Here is a 23549-nt window from a genome sequence, read left to right as displayed (position 1 = left end):
CATGGAAGTAATGATAAAACGAAGACAGGCTCACAACGTCTCTCCTGTAGGAGAGAGGTTGCAGGGAAGAGTAAAGGGCATCACCCACTAAGCCACAAAGCCTATTTTGTACACTGTCAAGGCAGGATAGGCTGTTTTTAGCAGCTCCTGCCCAGATGTGGCAGCAGTACTCCATCCTTGGACATACTTGGCTTTTATATAGATAGAGAATTGCATCAGCAGTGAGATATCTTCAGGAGCGGTAGGAGTCTACCATTTTTCCAGCATCCTTGGCAACAGACTTGATGTACGTGTTCCATTTCAGGTCAGGAGTAAAGGTCAAGCCCAGAAGTTTATCAAAACATGGGGCTTTCCCTAGACGAGAGCCATCTATTTGTATTGATGCCAGATGGGGATCAGAGCATTGATGAAATAAAGATAGGAGCTTGGTTTTAGATGCATTAAAAGTAACCAGCCACCTCTTCCTCCACTGTACCATGCGCTCGAGATCAGAGGAGAGATAATCAGAGAGAACTTTGTCATTTACGGCCTTTGATGTGTTGCCATAGAATGTTGTGTCATCAGCATAGATGTCAACGAATGATTTAAGTATCTGTTTTAGGAGATCATTGATGTAGATCAAGAAGAGAATTGGGCCCAGTATGGACCCCTGAGGGACTCCAGCATTAATACTGAGGGCCTCTGATTTTTGCCCATCAACCACTACTCTTATGAGCCTATCAGAGAGAAATGATTTAATGATTGAGAAAACATTTCCAGTTATACCGTAACTGGAAATTTTGTGAAGTAGGCCCTTCTGCCATACCTTATCGAAGGCTTTTGATATGTCAAGAGCAATTGTCCTAGAGAGGAAGCCTTTGTTAAGAGATTCACTAATCCTATCAGATATAACCGTTAGCACATCTGCTGTAGATCTGGCAGAATGGAAACCATATTACCTGTCAAGAAGAAGCTTATTTCTGCTGAGGTGGTTGACTACTTCTCTATTTAATATGGATTCCAGCAACTTACTCATGACACACAGAAGACTTATTGGTCTGTACTGAGAGGGAGACGACTTATCACCTGAATTCTTAAATACAGGGCATACTGATGAGGTTTTCCAGGGTGTTGGGAAGCACTTCTCCTTAAGGCAATACTTAAACAGTTTTGTAAGTATGGGGGCAATTTCTGGTTGGAGCTTTTTCAGCACTATAAATGGAATGCTGTCAGGGCCAGTTGCTTTACTGGAATCAAGGTTCTTGATTAGCTTGGCGACCTCACGCACAGATATTTGTATGTTGCATAGCATGTTGTCTGTTACAGCGGGAAATATGGGAAGTTGATGGCTTTCGTCACATAGGGTAGAATTAGCTGCAAAGTTCTTAGCAAATAGTTTGGCCTTATCTGATGCTGACAAGATGATCTCAGGTCCATTGATGATGGTTGGGATAGAATGCATGCTTCTGTTCAGGATCCGGTTTGCTATTTGCCAGAACTGGTGGGAACCAAGCCGCTGCTCAGCTACTTTGGATTTAACGGATTGAACATATAGCTCTCTTGCATTTTTTATTACTCTTTCACAGTGGTTGCTGGCAGTCCTGAAAGCAGCTTTAGTCTCAGTACATCTACTACGTTGGTAGCTATGGAAAAAGTGATTTCTGTGTGTGATGGCAGCAGCATATTCTGGGGAGAACCATGGCTGACTGTTAGGTTTTTGTTGGAATTTTTTGGATGGAATGAATCGGTCTATGCCTATAATTAACCATTAGGTCAGGTCTGATATTATGGAGGACACATCCTTTTTAAACATGGAATGCAGGGGTAGATCAGATATAAATGTACGGAAGCTATCCCAGTCAGCCATAGAGTATTGATATACGGTATGGTGGAGAGGTACGTGTGAAGACTTATTGCATTTCATTTTTATCTTAACTGATACAACCGAGTGGTCGGAAGATCCCAGAGGAGAACGGAACATGAACATAGCTTAGGGGAAGTTGTGAGGAAAAGGTCTAGAAGGCTAGCGTACTGACCGGAAATATCAGGCACACGGGTGGGTTTGTGAACAATCTGGGTGAGGTCATAGGCAATGGCGAAATCATGACAACCTCCCATCATCATCTGTCTTGTTCGAGTCCATTGCGGACATTGAAGTCACCACAAATGTGGATGTTAGCCGAAGGATGAGCAGACAGGATGTGGTCAATTTTCTCAGATATGCTCTTAAAGAGAGCAACTCCGCTGTTGTGGGGGCGATAGAGGGCAAATATAAATGCAGTGGTTGTGCAACCCGGAAGCACATATACGGTAAATTACGGTCTTCACTTGAGATATTTTCATCTTTCTGCCAATTTTTATATAGTGTTCACATGTAATTGCATTAAAAAATAGAATTTTATTTTGAAGTGAAGTGATAGTAGTCTGAATAATTTAAATAATATAAAATATATTATATAAATTATATAAAATATATTATATAAATTATATAAAATATATCATTTAAATTATATAAAATATATCATTTAAATTATAAATAAATATATTATTTAAATTATATAAAATATATCATTTAAATTATAAATTATAAATAAATATATTATTTAAATTATATAAAATATATAATAATATATTATATAAATGACTAACGTCCATTTTTTATAGAGAAAGAAATTTCTTGAAAATGTTAAAATGCTGACTAAATAACTGGAAAAATAATCAACAGTAAGATCAACTTCCACACCACAACTACTGGCAACAACACCTGGCACCATTTTTTTTTTTCTGGAGACATTAGCAATGGGTTTTGTTGCCCCACCTTCTCTTTTTTTAAATTCAACACCATGCCTAAAAATATTTTGGAAAAAGAACAAAACTTATATTTTATTAGAAAATTAATTAAATTATTCCCTCATTCCAAACACTTTTTATTATAAAATAAAGATTGATTTGAAAATGGATACTCTATGGCTATGGAGTTGGGAATTCAAATACATGCTCTGGCTTGAATAATATAAAAAAAAATTAGAATAAAACAGTCAATTATTTCATGTAGAAATGTTGTTTTATTTAAAGGGAGGGTCATGTAAAAATCTTTGCTACGACGCTGAATCCTTAACACACATACACAAACACGAGTTTCTTTCTTTTTAAGTAGATAAATTTACAATGTGATAGCATCGTTAGAATCTTAGTCCGATGGATAGGATGCTCGTTTATGGTTCTTATGCTTTGTAAGTTCGCACGTTGTACGCATCTGTTTTTTTATGCTTACAAAATTTTACTTTCGGTTTTGCTTCTGGCTGATGACCACCCCCCCAACCCTGCTGTCATAAATTATCATATTTAAGTGCATTTTATGCACCCCCCCCTCACAATTTTGTTTAATGACTGGGCAATGCCCCCATCCCCAGTGTCACATTTTTTTTTTTTTTACAACCGATCAACATCCAGTCACAATTTTTTTTTTACAACTGGGCAACACTGGGCACCTCCTTGTTAGTATGTATATATATATATATATATATATATATATATATATATATAGCATTGTGATTTTAAAGAGCATAAACATTTTTCTTTCTTTCTTTTTTTTTTAAGTCATTTATACTCTAAAAATCTGTGGTGTCAGTGGTGATAAACAGTTTGAAAATAGAACATTAACACCATCATCACTTAATGACAAAGATTTTGTATCACTTAAAAAAAAAATTGAATTTAGTCATTCAAAACAAATATTAAAAAATTGAATTCATGGAGCCTTATAAAAATCATGTCCATCTTTAAAATCAACACTGTATAATAATATATATACATTATTACTAGACATAGATTTCTTAGATCAGCATCTCTCTTCTGGAAAACTGCTTCTGTGGTACCAGTTTTCAAGAATTCTGGCGAAAGAACTGACCCATTAAATTATCACCCCATTAGCCCCCCTCCACACTTTTTGCCAAAAAATATTTGAGTCTATAATTAATCAGCTGCTAAACTTCTGACCGACCAACAATATGGACTTAGGCAAGCATGAGCCACAGCAGATATCCAAACTGTAATCTCTAAATTCACTGGCAAAGCGGGGGAGGGTAGAACGGTAGTCCTAGATATATCTAAGGCTTATGACAGGGTATGGCACGATGGTCTTCTCAAGAAAATCAGATCATATGGAATCACTGGGAGAATACATAACATAATTTAATCCTTCTTGTTGCAATATTTTTGACTCATAATGGGGGTATGGTGGGGAGATTCTATTTATAAATGATGCTGCTAGGAACTGACAAATCAAATTAATTCACGTTCTGCTACCAACCAATCAGAAACCAGAATTGCTCCATAAAAATTAAACCTTTTCTGTAGCAACTTCGCATGTTTTCTTTGTGTCAACACGGGAAGAATCTTTTGCTCTGTGGCTTCCAACTCAAGAACTGTCTGAGAACCAGTCACCTCCATGGCTAGTATAGGACAACTAACCATCGGAAACTGTTCTGAAACTAAACATGGTTTACAACTCGAGACTTTTTAAGTAAGTAAGAGAAAAATCCTCGACATTCGTACATCTAAACAACATGATATAAATGTGGGAGTACCGCAGGGGTCTATCCTTGGACTTTTATTATTCCTAACATTCATAAATGAATTAAATTGTTTCTGAGATGGTTATATTTGCTGATGACACCACTCTCTATAACAGGCACGAGGGGAAAACAAATAAACACATATCTAAGGAAATGGCAGAAACACTAGCGGAAAACCTTCAATCTGTAGTGGAATGGGAACAAAAATGGATGGTCACATTCAATGCTGCCAAGCCTAGGCTTGTTTCCTTCAATAATTACAAGAAACCCTTTTTACCACCAATAGAAATGGCCCAAAACATATTACCTGAAAGTATTTCCTTTAAACTCCTTGGTCTAACATTCACAGGGAACATGAACTGGAACAGATACATTGAGAGCATTGCCAAGGCTGCTGCGAAGAAGGTGGGCTCTCCCGACTGTGCTAGAAAGCTACTTATGCCTGAAAGTATCCTGTACCTCTATAAGGCCACCATTCCCCCATGTATGAAGTACTATTCTCACATATGGGCTGGTGCATTTGCTACTAGTCTCTCAATCCTAGACAGGGTTCAAAAGAAAGTTGCGAACATGATAGGTCCTGAACTGTGATCTAACCTTCAGCCTCTGTTCCATCGACAAAATGCTGCATCCCTCTGCCTGTTCTACAAGTATTTTAATGGTGAATGCTCTTACGAACTACTAGCACTTGTATCCCCTTGAAATAAATACCTCCGACAAACCTGACAAGCAACTAAATCCCACCCCTACACAGTAGAGATCCCTAGGCGTGAAAAAGCCTTCTGCTCCAATAGTTTCTTCCGCAGAACTGCTAGACTTTGGAACCTCCTTCCGGGATTCTGCTTTCCCAACTGTACTGACATGCAGAAGTTCAAGTGTAATGTGAACAGACATCTTGCTGCTCATCTCCCTTAATATCCCTGCAACTTATGTCCCTGATAGTAGCCCCTTACTTCAAAGTGGCACTGTGCCTTGTTTGGGGTGAAAGTTGAATAAAAAAAATAAAATAAAATGAACATCTAAATGAATAAATGTCAAAATTGTGCCCATTTCTCTGCTCATAGTAAAATCAAAACACCCTATTTCAAATGAAATAAACTTTACAAAATGGATACATCTTTTTTTTTTTTATATATATATACTGCTTATGTATATGTGATATCAGCAGCAAGGTTAACTAATTTGCATACTGATTTTGAAAAACAGATTTTATTAATTAAATATCATTATTGTTCTGATTTTAATATAATAGTTGTTCTGCAATATTGTTTTGTTCAATAGTCATGTATGTTCAAATGTTCCTTTCTTGAAAGGAACTAACTTGATTTTCAAAATGTTGCAATCTATTTCTAAATTTCAAGTGAAAAGGCAAATTGATTTCTTCTTTATTTTCTTCTCTTTTATAGTTCCTGTTTACAATGCCTCCCCACGGGAAAGAGTTAGACACCAGGGTCGTTTTTTAACGTGGAGAAAAAGAACAAAAATAAAAATTGTCTCAGTCATGAAGGACTGCTCCTCCACTGAGAAAGAACAAGAAATTGAAGTGCAGCATCTGAAAAACAGATACTACACTTTGATCTTAGCCCATATATAGTTACTCAAATATTTATCTAAATGGAAAACGGTCTTGGATATGACCTTAAACTATATCCGATGGTGAGGCCCCAGCTTGCGGGATTTGGAGACTGTGGATCCACCCTTTAATTGCCATTGCTCCCAGATCCACTCTGACCCAGAGTGGAGGTACGTGTTAGAGTCCCAACTATGGGTTAAATTGAAACTGACTTGAAAAAATATATTCTATTAAAAAAGTTTTCTTCAAAATAACTGGATTCAGCATTAAATGACCTGAAAAGGGTTGATATGCCGTAAAACAAAAACAACCAACCAAATAAATGAAAGATGTGTTCATGATAAAGTTAAAAACGTTTATTTTAAATTAATGTTGCAAGTACTTCAAGTAGCAAACTTTAAGTGATGAACTAGCAAAACCAGCTTTTTTTTTTTTTTTTTTTAAATACGTGTGACCAGTTATTTAGAAAAAAATATGTGTGATCACCAGCACTATTGATACTTTGATTTCATTTGAAAATTCAAAGAGAACTTGAATGCCTATTAGACACTATCCTCAGGTATCTAAAGTCTCTTTGTATGGTTTTTTCAGAACAACCTGGCATGAGGATACTTTTCCCTGAAAGCAAACCTGGGCTAAATATTTAAAATAAGAGTATTTGCAGCAAAAAAATGATTTCCTCGATATGATTAACCAACATTGGCTTTTATGAGGAATGGTACACTTTCTTCAAATAATATTAGCTACACAATAGCACAAAGCTTGATACTCTACCAGATTGGATGAATTTTTGTTCTGGAATCCAGTAAGATCAAGAGACTACAAGAAATATATACAATAACATATTTAAATGGTCAGCTGGGAGAGGAAAATTATGTTACAAACTTTACAAACTCAGTGTTTGAGAGATAAAGAATGTTAATGGAATATTCGAATATCTGTGTATCTCATATAGAGTGGAACGATAAAATTGTCACCCTAGAAAAGACGACAGGATTCCATTTTCGTTTGATGAAAACTGGTTTTCTTTTTGCTGCAGACCATCTATTAGTTGGCCAGTTGTGTACAAATCCTAAGAGCGATAGGAGCCTTCTATCATGTCTGAAAGTGACAATGTTCAACGAGTGAGATCGGAGATGCGTCACTGTACAACTCATGCTCTCTACTGATCCAAGTTATGTCAACAGGACCATTGCCAGCACCCCTAAAATACGTTGCTGGATTGCCACAAATAACAGATGTGCCCAGAGTGATGAAAAAAGCTTCCAGCCACAGTTATGGTCTTTGGTTTGGTTTCAAGTGAAGGCCACATCATGCCACCTCACATTTTCAAAGTTGGATTGAAAATACCAAAGTGTACTGGGATGTGCTGAAGAGTGTGGTGACCCCCTGATGCAATCAGGTGGCCGTTGGCAGACCCTATGTGTGGCAGCAGGACTTGGTGCCGGCCCACAAGTCCAAAGAAACCCAGGCTTGGCTTCAGAATAAGTGCTACAACTTTATACGCTTCTCTTACTGCACTCCCTCTCCTCTCCTGATCCGAACCCGTTGTGGCTACTTCGTTTGGTCATAAGTCGAGAAAATCACCAACATGACCTCCCACATGACCAAAGCCAGCTTGATTATCGCCATGCACGAGCTCCCACTAGCACTTTTGGAAAAGGCATGCTCCCAGTTCCAGACCCATATGGAGGCGGTGACTGAGGCTGAAGGCGGCTACATAATCAAACTACCTATATTGATTTTTTCAATAAAAGCTTTAGAAGAAAGCTGTAGTTTTTTCTTTATCGTTCCACTCTGTAGAGTTCAAGTGTTAGCACCAGGTATAAGGCCCCTTGATTTCTGAGAACTCTGACTGAAAGAAAAATGAAACAGAATATCTTTGGACATTCTTCATCACTAAAAAATTAACAAGTCTCTTTATATTACCCTTATAATTACATAGAAGAATTACTATTCTTATTATATAGAAGTATCTATTTGACATACATCACTCTTTCTCTCAATGTTCACAAAGACATTAAGAAACGTTAGAATGGTTAAATCAACATAGAGTGGGAGATGGCAAGAAAAATACAAAGATAGCTAAGAGATAGAGGAGTAAATTATTCAGTTAATTATAAATGACGGCTAATTAGAACAATTAAAACAGAATTTCTTTGAATTATTCACACACTGTTTTCATCTTAAGTGTGATTCACAAAACGTTTCGCCTGTTGTAATCTCCAAACTTTTTCAGGTGTGTCTCTGGTGAAACTCGAAAATCTTTCTGTCAAATTCGGAAATCTGCACACAATTTTGAACAGAACCTGTTATTGTACTGGTTGGTTGGTTGTTTTACGGTATATCAACCCTTTTCAGGTTATTTAATGCCGAATCCAAAGATTTTGAAGAAAGTTTTTTTAATAGAATATATTTGTTGTTTTCAATTTATGAAGCCTCATCTCAAAGGGTTTTAAAAAAATAAAAATAAAAACATTTTTTTTTTCATGAAATTAATTTTATTTTTCTTGAACATTTTAAAAGCCATACTTTTAGTTTAATAAAAGATTAATACATCATAATGTTGAATATTATGTTCTATTCAACAAATTATGAAATATTGAAATATTGTTACAAAAAAAAAAAAAAAAAAAAAAAAAAAGACCCAAGTGGACAATAATTTAAATTTAAGTTGGTTGCTTTTGTTTTATGGCATATCAACCCTTTTCAGGTTATTTAATGCCGAATCCAAAGATTTAAGAAAATTTTTTTTATAGAATATATTTGTTGTTTTCAAGTCGGTTTCTATTTAACCCGTAGTTGGGACCCTAACACGTACTACCACTCCGGGTCAGAGTGGACCTGGGAGCAATGCCAATTAAAGGGTGGCTCCACACCACTACCCAAAGCCCGCAAGATGGGGCCTCACCACTGGATATAGTTTAAGGTCATATCCAGGACCATTATTGTACTGGATAAAGTACTATGTAAAATTCGGCACTTGTACAGTTTGATAAAGACATTAAAAAATGAAAATATTGAAAAAAAAGGTTATATCCCCAATACACTTAATTTGATCAAGTAGTTTTTTTTTTACAGCGGAAAACACGTTTTTATGACAGCACGTTGAAGATCGCCATCTTGGAATTATTAAATCATTTTTTTCTCTGATAGGTTCATAAGAGTAGTAGTTGATGGGCAAAAATCAGAAGCTCACAGTATTAATGCTGGAGTCCCTCAGGGGTCCATCCTGTGCCCAACTCTTTTCCTGATTTATATTAATCATTCTTTCAAATCACATCCTTACATCATTCGTAGACATTTATGCTGATGACACTACTATCTATGGTAGCACATCTAAGACAGTAAACGACCAAGTTCTCTCCGATTATCTCTCCTCTGATCTTGAGCATATGGTATAATGGGGGAAGGAGTGGCTGGTTACTTTTAATGCATCTAAAACCAAGCTTTTATCTTTACATCATCAACGTTCTGATCCCCATCTGGCATCAATTGAAATGAATGGCTCTCGTCTTGGGGAGGCCTCAAGTTTTGACAAGCTTCTGGACTTGACCTTTACTCCTGATCTTGAATGGAACACGTACATCAAATCTGTTGCCAAGGCTGCTGGAAAAGTGGTGGGATCCTTCTATCGATCCAGTAGATATCTCACTGCTGATGCAATTCTCTATCTATATAAGAGCCAGGTACGTCCAAGGATGGAATACTGTTGCCACATTTGGGCAGGAGCTGCTAGAAAGGACTTATCCTGCCTTGATAGAGTTCAAAATAGACTTTGTAGCCTTGTAGGAGATGTCCTTTTCTCTTCCCTGCAACCTCTATCTCACAGAAGAGAAGTTGCAGGTTTGTCTCTGCTGTATCGTTATTTTCATGGAAAGTGTTAGACTGAGATTCAATCTATAGTCCCCCCTCGCCAAACTTTCACAAGAAACACTTGTCTAGCTGAAAACGCTATCAATAATTCCCCCCAAACTTTATCTGTGCCTAAACCTAAATGTAGATTCCATGAACAAAGCTTCTTTCTTAGAACTGCACGCCTGTGGAATTGTCTTCTGTTTTCCTGCTTTCCAGCTGACTACAATATGGTTGTCTACAAGTCTAACGTAAACAAGTTCTTGATGAGCCGTTCTACTTGTTAACAAATTTACCGAATTTCCATCACTAACAATTACTATATTGTCCAATCTCTACTGTACACTCTTTAACCCTTATCCTCGAGTGGCCTCTTGGCCTTGATAAGTGGCGATGCCTATGTATAAAAAAACAAAAAAAAACTATCTTCCTGATCTACATAAATGATCTCCCAAATCACATCCTAAGATCATTTGTACACATTTATGCTGACGACACTACTGCCTATGACAACACTTCAAAGGCCGTAAACGACCAAGTTCTCTCTGATTCTCTTTCCTTTGATCTTGATCACATGGTACAATGGGGAAAGAGGTGGCCGGTTAATTTTAATGCATCTAAAACCAAGCTTCTATCTTTACATCATCAACACTGATCCCCGTCTGGCATCAATCAAAATGAATGGTTCTCATCTTGGGGAGGCTGCATGCTTTGACAAGCTTCTATGAGGGGTGTGCAATAAGTAATGCACCTGACCCACTTCCAATAGCAGTAGAACAACGAAACTTGGCACAGTTATTAGTCTTTCTCTACATAGGAACCGCCAAGAGTTATGCATTTCTCCCATCGTTTGATGCAGCTCTGGAGACCGTTTTTGTAGAAAACCCCAGGTTGGTCCTCCAACCACAACGTGACTTCAGAAATCAAGGCGGCATCATCTGGGAAATGCTTTCCGTGCAAAATCAACATCATGGCTGGGAAGAGGTGAAAGTCAGAGGGTGCAAGGTCAGGAGAGTAGGGAGGATGGGGGATTTCACGAAAACCACTTGCCTAGCTGAAACCACTATCAATAATTTCCCCCACTCGTTATCTGTGCCTAAACCTAAACATAGATTCCATGAACAAAGCTTCTTTCTAAGAACTGTATGACTGTTGAGCTGTTCCATATTCCTACTTTCCAACTGACTACAATATGGTTGTCTTCAAGTACAACGTAAAGAAATTCTTGAAGAGCTATCCCCTTATGTAATCTAATTTACCAAATTTCCACTACAAACGATTTCTATGACATGGTTCCCTTGACTACTCATTAACCCTTATCTTTGAGTGGCTTCCAGGTGATACGTGGGGACTTGTTTGTTAAAAAAAAAAAAAAAAAAAAAAAAGAAAGGGACAGAGACTGGAACTTGCGAAAGATACCACAGAGTTCTCTTTGGAATTTAAGCCAAAAACACAAGATTTTAGACTTCTTTAGCATCAGCAGGAGGATTGTGGAAAAGGTCAAAGGAATTCAACAAAGATTCAAGATTGGATTATAAAACAATATCAAAGAGAAAGATTCATGATTGACAACCTTACACCATCAGCACACTGGAGTTAATGAGATCATCGACAATGAACTCAGCTAATCAATGCAGCGATTGCAAGAGAGAAAGATGTAGATGAAAAGCTTGTTAGGCTGATGGTGCATGCAGAAATGTGTTAGATTTCATACGCATGGCAGAAAAGTGACTGAATTATACAAAAACACTGATCAGGTTGAAACATCTGGACACCAGGTATGCTGTGGTTCCTCCCCAACAATAAATTTTCTGCTAAGATCAGAAGATCAATTCCCAGAAAAACAAGTGGCTTGCTGCCTCATTCAAAAGCATGCCCAAAATCATGCAGACGAAGCTTCCACTGATACAATTATGGTCTTTAGCGTTGTTACATTCATAACTTTACATAGTCACTTTTGAAATAAATTGTATCATATAGCCAATAACATTGTACAACAATAACAAATTAAAATTGATTTATCAGAAGCAAAGTTTTATATATCAACTGGATCTGATTTTGAAAATCCAGCAAGATAAATTTAGTATTATTTGGATTATTGAAACTGTTCTTATTTTGAATGTTATTCTCATAACGTTTCAGCTAATGTCACGTCCAACCTTCTACAGGTTTACTTTGTCGAACTTGAGGATCTTTCTATCAAACTCAAAGTTGCAAGGATCCATGGCATAATGGATAAATACAAACTGGTTCTTTTACAACAAGAAAAACTTTTTCCAAGAACAAAAGATAAACTCTTAGAACAACAGGTGGCTTCTTGTCTTGTCCAAACCTGTGCTCAAAGTCATGCAGACAACATTTCTAGTGATAACCAGAGTTTTGCCACCCATTTCTTCTGGGTTCTGAAACTCTGCATTGACTATGTAGCTGCAAGTGGGCCATACACACAGCAACAAGGCTTGGCATCTGCACAGCAAGACCCTACTTTCAGAGAACTTTGTTGATGACACATAATCTGACCTATGGTCGGTTTAATATCTGCTTTGAGGACATGATCGCAGCTAAAGGCACGTTAATGAGGTAAAATTGCCAGAATAAGTCCTGAAACTGATCCAAGTTTGATGGAGAAAAAAAAAATTAACTGCAGTGTTATTTTTTCATAGACAGTAATTTTTAAATGAGTGACACACTTTGGCAACTATGTCTTTTTCTGTAGTGGTGAATACCTCCATGAATGCAGTTTTCAGAGAGTCAAATATGTTGTGGCCATGTTTGGTCTTTGCCTCATAAAAAATAGTCTAGGGAGTTGCAGTCAAGTGAGAAGAGCCATAACAAGTCCGATGATCAGCGGTGACAAAAATTGTTAAACAGCCATGCCTTAATTGTCTGATTTTGTGTGTAGGAGAAGAGTCCTGCTGGAAAACGTAGGAGCATCCGGTATTGATCTTATCCATCCAGGTCTTCACCATGCCCGTCAGCACATGATAGATTTTAGCAAGGATTCTCAAGTTCTTTTGAAAAAAGGACAAACGCATCATACCACCATCACACCCTTCGCTGAAAATGACAATAAAGACTATATGCTTCACAATGGAGACCCTCCTCAATGTCTATGTAGATGCGCTTGTTGTTTGATTAGAAGAATCTGGTGGACTTGTGTTTGAGCTTGTTCAGCAAAGTCATCACCTTGAGAGTAGTCAATGTCCTTAATTGTTCAGCAGATTATCAACTTACGACAGCCCAAGTCAGCGGTGATCTTGATATAGCTCTGGATTTTTCTGCAACACCACATATATAAGTTTGTTACCAATTCCATTATCATGTGATATATAACATGATGGAATTGGTAACAAACTTTTTGTCCCGATTGTAACATTCGTACATCTTAATCATAGCAATTTATGATTTCACTAAAAACACATTGTGAGAGTTCAATTAAAAATTAAATTCTCATGTGTTTTTAATTAAATCATAGGTTACTATGATAAAAAAAAGCGTCAGATTTGTGTTTTCTAGAAATAAGTACAGACATTTTGTTTTACAGCATCTTCAAATGAAAATTGTTGAAAAAAAAAAAAAAAAAAGTTTGAACTTACTTTATCTGATTTCTTATCACCTCTTCCAGATTCCTTTGATAACGATACAACCGCATCTTTTAGGCTTTTTACCAACTCCTGTGGACTTTTGGGAGACTTTCCAAATAGTGGCATTATCTACTAATAAGTGATGAAGTCCAACTTTCAACACTGAAAAAATAAATAAAATAATATAGAAATATGAAAAGGCATTTAATGATTGCTTTTTGTAAGAGTATAGAGAGATATAAGGTGCAAGTCATTTTGTGTGGTACATGTAAGCACTGGGTGCACAAGAAATGCAATAAAATACTTTGTAGACGTAGAGATGATAACCAGTGAGTGTGTTCAAAAAGTGTAAGACAATGGAAATGGATGTGAACCGAAATGTGGAGAAATCATTTTTTTTATGGCAAAACTATTGAGATTGTTTAAAGTTTTTTTTACTTTGGTGATATTACTAAAGCACAAACAGGAACAGGTGTTTGTATGATTGCGAGTGGATGGAGTAGGTTCAGAGAACTTCTGCCATTATTAATAAATAGAGTGTTATAACTGTCTATCAAGGAAAGAGTCTATCAGGCATGTGTACGCAGTGTAATGATGTATGGAAGTGAAACCTGTCCAGCAGGGGTTGAGGACATACATTGCATGGAGAGAAATAATATGAAAATGACATGATGAACGTGTAGTGTGAGTTTTAAAGACGGGCTTAGAGTTGATGAGCTCAGAGGAAAAAATAAGTAAACAAAATAAACAAGTCGAAATTGAACAGAATTTCACTATATTCATCTTTCTGCACTATAAACTATGCTGGTTGATTAAAACTATACATTTTCTAATTCAGTTTAGCATCAGGAATATTTTGATATAAATTAAAATATCTTATAAAATTTAAAATTCACTATTTATGTCAGTTTTTAAAAAATGTTCTAACTTTTGTGAATAAATCTTTTCTTGTATGTATTCATTCTTTTGTGGAATGTTATCCTTATTTCCATAGTTGTTTCACATTTCGACCAATTCATCCACTAGCTTTCAGGGCCCGTGGCACAGTGGATAGAGGCATTGAGTCACTGGTTCCAGATGAAGATTGTCTGAAGGTAGCAGTTCAATCCTACCCAAGCAGGCCAGAGGATTAGTTGGCCAAAAATGTGATGAGACAACAACTATGGAAAGCAGTAATTACTGGAGATAAGTTACAAGATTCAGCATTCCTATGCCATTGTAGCTAATCGCCTGAAAGCTAGATGATTAGTTGGCCGAAACATGGTGAAACAAAATCAACTATGAAGATGAGAATAGCAGTTTGCAAAAAAATAAATACACAAATTATGAAGCCTCATCTCAAAGGATTCTAAAAAAATAAAAATAAAAAAATTCTTTTTTTCATGAAATTAATTTTATTTTTCTTGAACATTTTAAAAGCCATACATTTAGTTTAATAAAAGATTAATACATCATAATGTTGAATATTATGTTCTATTCAACAAATTATGAAATATTGAAATATTGTTACAAAAAAAAAAAAAAAAAAAAAGACCTAAGTGGACAATAATTTAAATTTAAGTTGGTTGTTTTTGTTTTACGGCATATCAACCCTTTTCAGGTTATTTAATGCCGAATCCAAAGATTTAAGAAAAATGTTTTTATAGAATATATTTGTTGTTTTCAAGTCGGTTTCTATTTAATCCATAGTTGGGACCCTAACAGGTACTACCACTCCGGGTCAGAGTGGACCTGGGAGCAATGCCAATTAAAGGGTGGCGCCACACTATCCAAAGCCCGCAAGCTGGGGGCCTCACCATTGGATATAGTTTAAGGTCATATCCAGGACCAATTTAAATTTAAGTATGAGTTTCCTAACCAATGTTAAAATTAATTTATTCAAATAAAACATCCTATGAATAAAACTTTCTAAAAATTCTAAATTGTAATACTGATTTTTCAAAGTAAAAATATTAAATTTTAAAATTGAATACAAAAATAATGATTTACATACCTAGCAATAGCAGCAATAATAGCAGTAACAGAGTTAATACTTATTTGTTGCTTTATGTTTTAATTGAGCTTCGCATATTTAGATTAAAAAAAATATGAAAGATTTCCATAAGAGATGTGAGTAACCAAAGTGAAAAGAAGTTGAAATTGAGATAAATTTCCCAACTTGGGGAAGGAAGGGACTGTCACAGCATGTATGTGTGAAAAATAGCAGTGCAAAAATCCAAAAAATAAAATTTAAAAATTCAAGAAAAAAAACATTGAGTGTACATGTGTGTTTGTCTGTCTGTGAGTAAATATTTAACCACTAAACCCTTAAACTACTGGTTACATAACACAGAAATTAACAGGAAATAGTAATCATATACCAAGGACAATTTATAACAAGTAAAATCTTTGTTTGGATGGATGAATAATATGTACAAATCAGCAAATTGAAATACAAAATGTTCATTTCAATTTGATGACATATTTTTACTTTGCTCAAATTCAATTCATTTCTTCAAGTTGTTTAATATTAAAATCTTTCTTACCTATCTCTCGATAGCTACATTAATTGGTGATGCAACTGGTGCGCCAAATGTTTTGGTTTCCATTCTAGCTCATGGCACTCAAGTCATTTTTTTTTTTTTAAACTTTTGAAATCATTACTATATATTAGGCACAATATAATATTCAATAGAGAATTAGCTCTGTAATAATACGAAATCTTCATGAATTAAAATTATTTAAATATATTTTACAAACCACCACTTGCTATCTTTTTAATAAAATAAAAATTATGTATCACTTCTGCTCTCTCCCTATTTCATGAATCATTTGAAGTCTTAGACCTCACAGCAAAATTAACATTTTCAATTTTCATTGATAATTGTCATAAAAGGAAAAAGATAAGACAGAGAGAAAAAGACAAAGGAAAAAAGATAAAATGAGAGAGAGAGAGAGAGAGAGAGAGAGAGAGAGAGAGAGAGAGAGAGAGAGGGGGGGGATAAAATTCAGCCAAACAGCTATAAAAAAAAATAAGGAGGCACACAAAATATTGTTAGCATTCTATAACTCAAACTTAAAATATCCAATTTAAGTTAAATATTAATTACTATATCCTATTTTGTAATTTTTGATCTACAAGATGGTTGCTTTTGCTTTGAAATGTTTTAAAATTTGAAATTTCTTTTCTTTATGGTATGTTTTCATTAATTTGTTCCCACTTTTTTTTTTGTAATTTGTTAATTTTCTGTAATTGTCACATTTGTTAATAAAATCTTTCATTGCATATATTAGGTAAACGAATTCATTCAAATAAAATATTTATCCAAATATTATTCTTTGATTTACAATTAAAGTTAATATTTTCATGCCAAAGTATTATACAGAGTATTTCTTTAAGTTTATTAAGCTGAAAGGCAAATGGAGAGAATAAGAAAGCAAGTTGACACAAAGAGACCATAAAACCATTGCATTCGACTGAAAGCGGCCTCAACCAAAATAAGATTTAGATTGAATACATCCAAACGTTTGATATCAACTATTGTCTTTCAATTTTTCTTTGCTTTTTTAAAAAATTATTCTTTTACAATGGTCACATTTAATTGTACATCTGTTCACTAATAAAATATTTTATTGCATATATTGAAAAAATAATTTATTGAACTAATCCAAATAATAATATTATTTTTTTGATTTACAACTGAAATTAGTGTTTTGATGCTGTAGTATTATCCATGCTACTTAGATTGATTAAGTTGAGGGACGAGTGAGAAGTGAAGAATAAGAACTCAAGTTATCATGACTGTACCATAAGCAATAACCACTGAGTGAGTTATGACTAGAATGGGTTGAGAACCACTGATTTAGAATCTGATTTATCCTATACAACGGAGGTGATGATAGATGGGTTCATACCTTTGCTAAAAGTACTCATGAAAGTTATGCAGTAGGCTTGACAGCAAAGATCAAGTGGATAATGACAGACTGATAAGCTGGGTGTGCCAAGTTCGAATCCTGTTGGTTCTATAGCACCACTTAAACTTATAAACATTGATAATCTTCATATTGTGCCTCCTATAAATATCTGAAAGATTTGAGGGAAATAAACACCAACAATAGAATCAAGCTGTCTAAAAACTCATACCAGGCTTATTCATACAAATGCACTTAAAAAAAAAAAAACAAAAAAAAAAAACAGACAAAATTCAACCATCAAGGCTTCAGTGAGTGCAATTGACAAAGTATTTATGGCGCAAAAGATTTTATATAAGAATATGATTGATAGATCCATCAACTGCAGACTTATTGATCCAGTTTGACATATATGACAAAGTGACTGTTGAGATAACAGATAAAAATGTTAATTATTGGCAGAAAGAACAACAATGATGATAAAAAAAAAGATTATAACAAAATACTTCACCTTGAATGAAACGATACAATAGATTTTAAGAAGATTAACTATACAAACTCTTTTGAATAAATAAGTATTTTCAGAAGATAAAAATCATTCATAATTTATAAGAAAATAAGTTTTAAAAACTGAACAAAAGTAGCAGTTTAAAATTTGAATGAAAACAATTTATGATAAAATGAAATTTAAATAACATATCACGAAAAGGAGCAGGTACTTGTACTTGTGTGACTAAAAGAATTAGGTGTGGATGGAGTGAGTTTAGAAAACTTGGGTCTTTACTAAGGCTAGGACGACAGCATATTCTTTTCATTGCTTTGACTCTCGAGTGTGTATCCGTTGATATCTTATATGCTTTTATATAGAGTGATGTGGTTCTCAGTTGTCTGTGTCGGATATATACTGGAGAGTCAAAACAATGAAAAGAATATGCTGTTGTCATAGCCCTAGTCATTACTAACCAGCAGTGTTACCACTATCTATCAGGCATGTGTATGCAATATAATGATGAATGGAAGTGAAACTTGGCCAATGAAAGTTGAGGACATGCTTTTACATGGAAAGAAATGATATGAGGATGATATGATGGATGTGTAATGTGAATTATAATACAGGCTTAAATCTGATGAACTTGAAGAAGATTAAATCTGGACAATATAGAGAGATGTGTGCATAGCAGGAGACTTTGTTGGCTTGGTCATATTGAAAGAATGTGCTCGAGTTAGATGTAGAATGACTAAGGTGGCCGGTTCAGTTCACAGAAGGCCATAGAAAACATGGGAAGAAGAAATAAAGAGGGATAAATAAAAAAAAAAACTGGTTTGAGATTGATTAGTTTGATAAGCAATTTCAAAAAGCCACCCAACACATGCCTGGATGTAAAACAGATGTTAAACCGAATATGCAGATGATATAGTGTACATGAATTACCTACCTTGATAAAATTAAAAATGAAATTTCATAGAGAATAATGATCAAACTGTTCTACACAAAATTTTCAAGTTTCACAATGTTTCAAAAATGGTGCAACCTGTCATTATGTTTTAATTGTTAAAAGTTATTTGAACAATCGCTTTCTAAATCAGTGGATTGGACATGAAGATAAACTTCAACCACTGCGGTTTCCAAACTAATTAACACCTCTGCATATACAGGTGTATGATTTATATACAGCTGTATATGCAGAGGTGCTAATTTTTACAGGTGCTTGGAGTCAAAGTTGTCTATCTTTTTTTTCTTTCTTTTTTTTTAAATAATATACTCATAATATACTTATATATATATATATATAAGTTTGACTTTTTCAGCACACTACCCAATTCACAGGTGAGGGAGTGAGAGTTACAATTATATTAAAATTAGCCTCTTTCTGTTTGCTTGCTTGCTCGCTTGCTCTTTCTCTTTTTTCTACCAGGAGTTAAATAATTATTGCTGACTGTGATGATATTACTTCTTGTTTACAATAAACTATTCCAATATTTTTACTTTTTTTTTTAATCTCCATATATAATATTTTGATTGCAGAAATTCCCCACTGGACAAAGTACCGTAGGTTTGCAACAACAGATGCCACATACAAATTTATTATGTCCAGACTATTCGCCACTATCGTATGTAACTTTAGAACAACATTTTAGACACATTCAGTCGTTATACTAAAATCCTACATTTCATCCTAGGAGCAACACCAGCATCTGTAGAGGAAATAGTTCCTATTTTTCTCCCCTAAATATTAAGTCCTACCGACCCCAGTGAAAACAGGGAGGAAATATACACATTCTACAGATATTGTGCTTGTACCATTTGTAATTGGATCATACTCATAGACATAACATAATCTTTCTATTTCCAGATTCCAAAATAATAAATTCTCCCTTCTCAAATATTGCCCTTTCTCATATGCTGAGAGCTGACAATTCAATTATTTTGGAATCTACCTCTTAATACATAAACGAATGCTCCGGAACTTTTCAAATATGGCGGCACTCTCTAAAAGAAAAACTCATTTCAAAAAATAAAAAGGCCAAATACAAACATAACCGCTCATAAACAGAAAATTATATACTGATAACCTTACACTTACCTATGCACACATTAACAACACGCCACTATCTCCCCCACCCTGAAACAAAAACAAACTCTGAAAAACAAAAATAAATAAAAAATATGTATAGGTACCATTGTTTATTTTTTGATTCCAGAGCAGCTTAGTGAACCTTACACAATGCTATTTTTTTTTCTTTTACACTGCCACCCTCCAATTTTTTTGTTAGTTTATAGTATTTGCGGGTGGGTATCCAGACAACGATTATCAAGGTTAAATTTGGGGCAAATATTTTGACACCCCATCCCCCCCAACAAAATGGGGTGTTTATTCTGATAGTCATTATGCTTTATTTTAGATAACTTATACTTTCTGTGGAGTATTTTGTTTACTTTACTTTTCCAGACTCTGTATCGACACTGCACATACATTACCTTTGTTTTTGTTTTTTTTATAGGTAAATTTTTACCTGAGTTCCACCTCCACATTTTTCTTTAAAATGACGACTTTTGTAGGTTTTCACCTATGCTGTTTAAGAAAATCTAATTTATATTTGGCAGATACAAGTAGTTTTGTAAGACCTGTATTATGCACTTTAAATCAATGGCCACCAGATTTGTATATATGAACAAATCTAATTCTATCCAACCAACACAGCCACCCCCTAATTTTTTTGTTGGTTTATAATATTTGCAGGTGGGTATCCTGACAATGATTATCAAGGTTAAATTTGTAGCAAACATTTTGATACCCCCCCTAACAAAATGGGGTGTCTATTCTGATAGCCATTCTTAACATGAGAAGGTTGGGGTTGGGCAACAGCAACAACCACACTTTAATTTTTTACAAAGAGAGTATGCTTCCACCAGGCAATGTCGGTTAATGGGTCCTGCTAGTTGTTAAGAGAAAGTTATGGAAGTGAGTAATAAATGACGTATAGAATTAAAGCAGGGAGGTGGAAGGGGTTAATCACAACATATATTGAGAGAGGGTGAAAGTGATGAATAAAAAAAATAGTAAGAGATGGGTTACAGAAAATAATTATTTGCAAATTATGGCTAATTAAAACGATCAAAATGGAAATGTTTTCAAACATAACTCAATCCCAAAATTGACAAATATTTTAACATGAGTGTTGTAAGATTGAATATATAGGAAAAAAAGCCTTAGGAAAAGATTAATTCGCATTTAGTATAATAATAAAATGTGCTAGAGATGAAAAAGAGAAAACTAGAGACATTGGAAGGCATGAAACTGCATGAGCAAGAGGAGGTGAGGGGTCCTTGGTGAACATGATGCCTGCAAATATTTGCGAGTTCTGAAAATAGGCACCATCAAATTAACAGAAATGAAAGAGAAAATTGGAAAAGAATATCAGAGAAAAAGCAAGAAAACTCTTAGAAACAAAACTATATAGTAGAAATAAAGAAATAAATATCTGGGTAGCACTAATAAATACTCTGGACCATTCATACGCTGGACTAAAGAACTTGAACATCTTGATTAGAAGACAAGGAAACTAATGACTATGCAAAATGTATTACATCTGAAAGATGATACTGACAACCTCTATGTGAAAAGGAACGAAGGAAGAAGAAGTGTAGAAGACTATCTGGAAGACACACACAAAAAATAAAAACGATTTGAAAAAATACATAAACGCAGAAAGATTGATCACCACAGCAAGACACCATCAAATTGAACAATACAGGAAACTATAAAACCAGAAACAAAAAGACAAGAAAAGTAGGAAGAGAAAAACTACATAGACAAGAAAAGAGAATCACAAAAACATTTAGATAAGGCTATGGAAAGGACACATGAACAGAGAAATGAAATCGCTACTGACAGGTACACAGAACATTGCCATTAGAACTAACTACATTACAAAACCCAGGAAAACAGTGGACTGTGGACAAAGAGACAAAACAGTAAACCACATAAGTAAATGTATTGTAGCAGCAAAAGTAAATACTTGCAGCATAAGATTTCATTGTTGATTGGTTGTAGTGGTCAACTTCCTTTCTGGATTGCCTAATCAGAGGTCATCTCTCAGGCGAGTTGATCACATGACTAAATATATAATAGGTTAAATCCATTGCATTTTTTCCCTCTTTTTTCCTAGCCATTGCCTGACAATGCACTCCTCTATTGGGGGTGCAACTTCGCTCGAACCTTTTGGCCCTGGGGCGACAAAAAGACAAACAAGCCAACATGGGTTCCGCTGCACATGGACTTTAATACAGAACGCCTTCCTACAAGACTGCCTCTACAAATGAACTTCCTTTGATACTAACCCTTTCTTAATCCTAGCCTTTTAACAAAGTTGATCAATAAAGTTGTTTTATTAATGTTCTAACATTAACTCTTTTCTTTTAATTTTACAGTAACAAACTAGTTCGAAAGAAGTCTCATTCTAACAGTTATAAAACTATTTTATTCGTTAGTAGGTTAGGATTAAGAATTTAGGGTTCATGGTAGTTATAGTTTTTACAATTTTTCAGGAATGAAGCAACTAACACTTAAGCAACAAGCGGCCATTTAGTTCCAGTGTGTTATACAGACAATTTAAAAAGATTGAAATAAAGAAAATTTTAAAACAATTTCAGCAAGTTAAAAGTATATATGTCGGTAGATAATTAAATTCTACTACGTTTGGTATAAGATATTTGTTGTTTTTGTTCTTTCACTATTGAATCTGCTGTTGCTTTGTTGTGTTTGAATTGACCCCTTGTGAGAGTTAGACACACGGTAAGTTTTTAATGTTGAGATAATCCAGCTTCCCAAAAATTGTGATAAAAATAAAAATTGTCTCAGTCTAGAAGGATCTCTCCTTCACTGACCAAGGACAAAAAAGATAAAATATAGTCTCAAAGCAGATATTACACTTTAGCATTAATTCTATTTTGAAAATTTTCTTACTCCATTTCCAGACCATTATAACGTTTTAGGACAGAACTGTTAACCAATTCATTTTCTTTTTGCTACTGGAGATAAATTCCGTATATTTTATTTTCTAAAGCAATTTTGTGTGGTTGAATAACTTTACCAGTTGGACTTAGGGTTAGAGATAAAAAAATTAGTTAACTGACTTAAAAAGTTAGAATCGCCAGAAATAGGGGATCATTTTATGTTAAATTTATATGTGAAAATAATCCCCCATTTGAAATTCTAAAAGAATAGTTTTTTTTAAAAAAGTGTTCACACATAATCACCTAAAAAACGCATGGAAGAATTTAGCTGAAGGTTCTCATCTACATTAAACAGATATAATTTCTTTTTAATTTTACAAATTTTGTAATTTACGTATTGTACCCAAGATTTTGATAAACTCGTGAGATTTCTATCAATTTTTCAGACATTGGAGTTTGAATTCCCACTAGATACTATCCTTTAGTATCTTTAGCTTTTATTAGGATAAACTGACATGATACTTCAACCTACAAGTAAACTGATCAAATATTCAGAATAAAATTACATTGAATATGATAATAACAAATACTAACAGATCATTGGTTAGGGTTAGCTCATGTAAATGTCTCCT

General features: G+C 34.6%; 1 protein-coding gene across 2 annotated transcripts in view; it reads right to left on the bottom strand.

The window, feature by feature from the left end:
- Nucleotides 1-23549, bottom strand: part of LOC145296817 (protein Mo25-like) — a 102800-nt gene that overhangs the window by 39169 nt on the left and 40082 nt on the right. Inside the window, exons 1-2 of one of the 2 annotated variants that reach the window (XM_080142903.1) lie at nucleotides 20045-20095; nucleotides 13581-13730 (exon numbers count right to left, since the gene is read on the bottom strand). In XM_080142903.1, the coding sequence (XP_079999029.1) occupies nucleotides 13581-13694 (114 nt within the window). In that variant the 5' untranslated portion in view covers nucleotides 13695-13730; nucleotides 20045-20095. Of the gene's footprint in view, nucleotides 1-13580; nucleotides 13731-20044; nucleotides 20096-23549 lie in introns of those variants that run through there. The other variant, XM_080142902.1, reaches the window with a different exon arrangement.

Source organism: Euprymna scolopes, chromosome 17 (genome assembly GCF_053919585.1).
Source record: "Euprymna scolopes isolate OS-2025 chromosome 17, ASM5391958v1, whole genome shotgun sequence".
Classification (NCBI taxonomy): domain Eukaryota; kingdom Metazoa; phylum Mollusca; class Cephalopoda; order Sepiida; family Sepiolidae; genus Euprymna; species Euprymna scolopes.
This window is presented reverse-complemented; position numbering and strand designations above follow the sequence as displayed.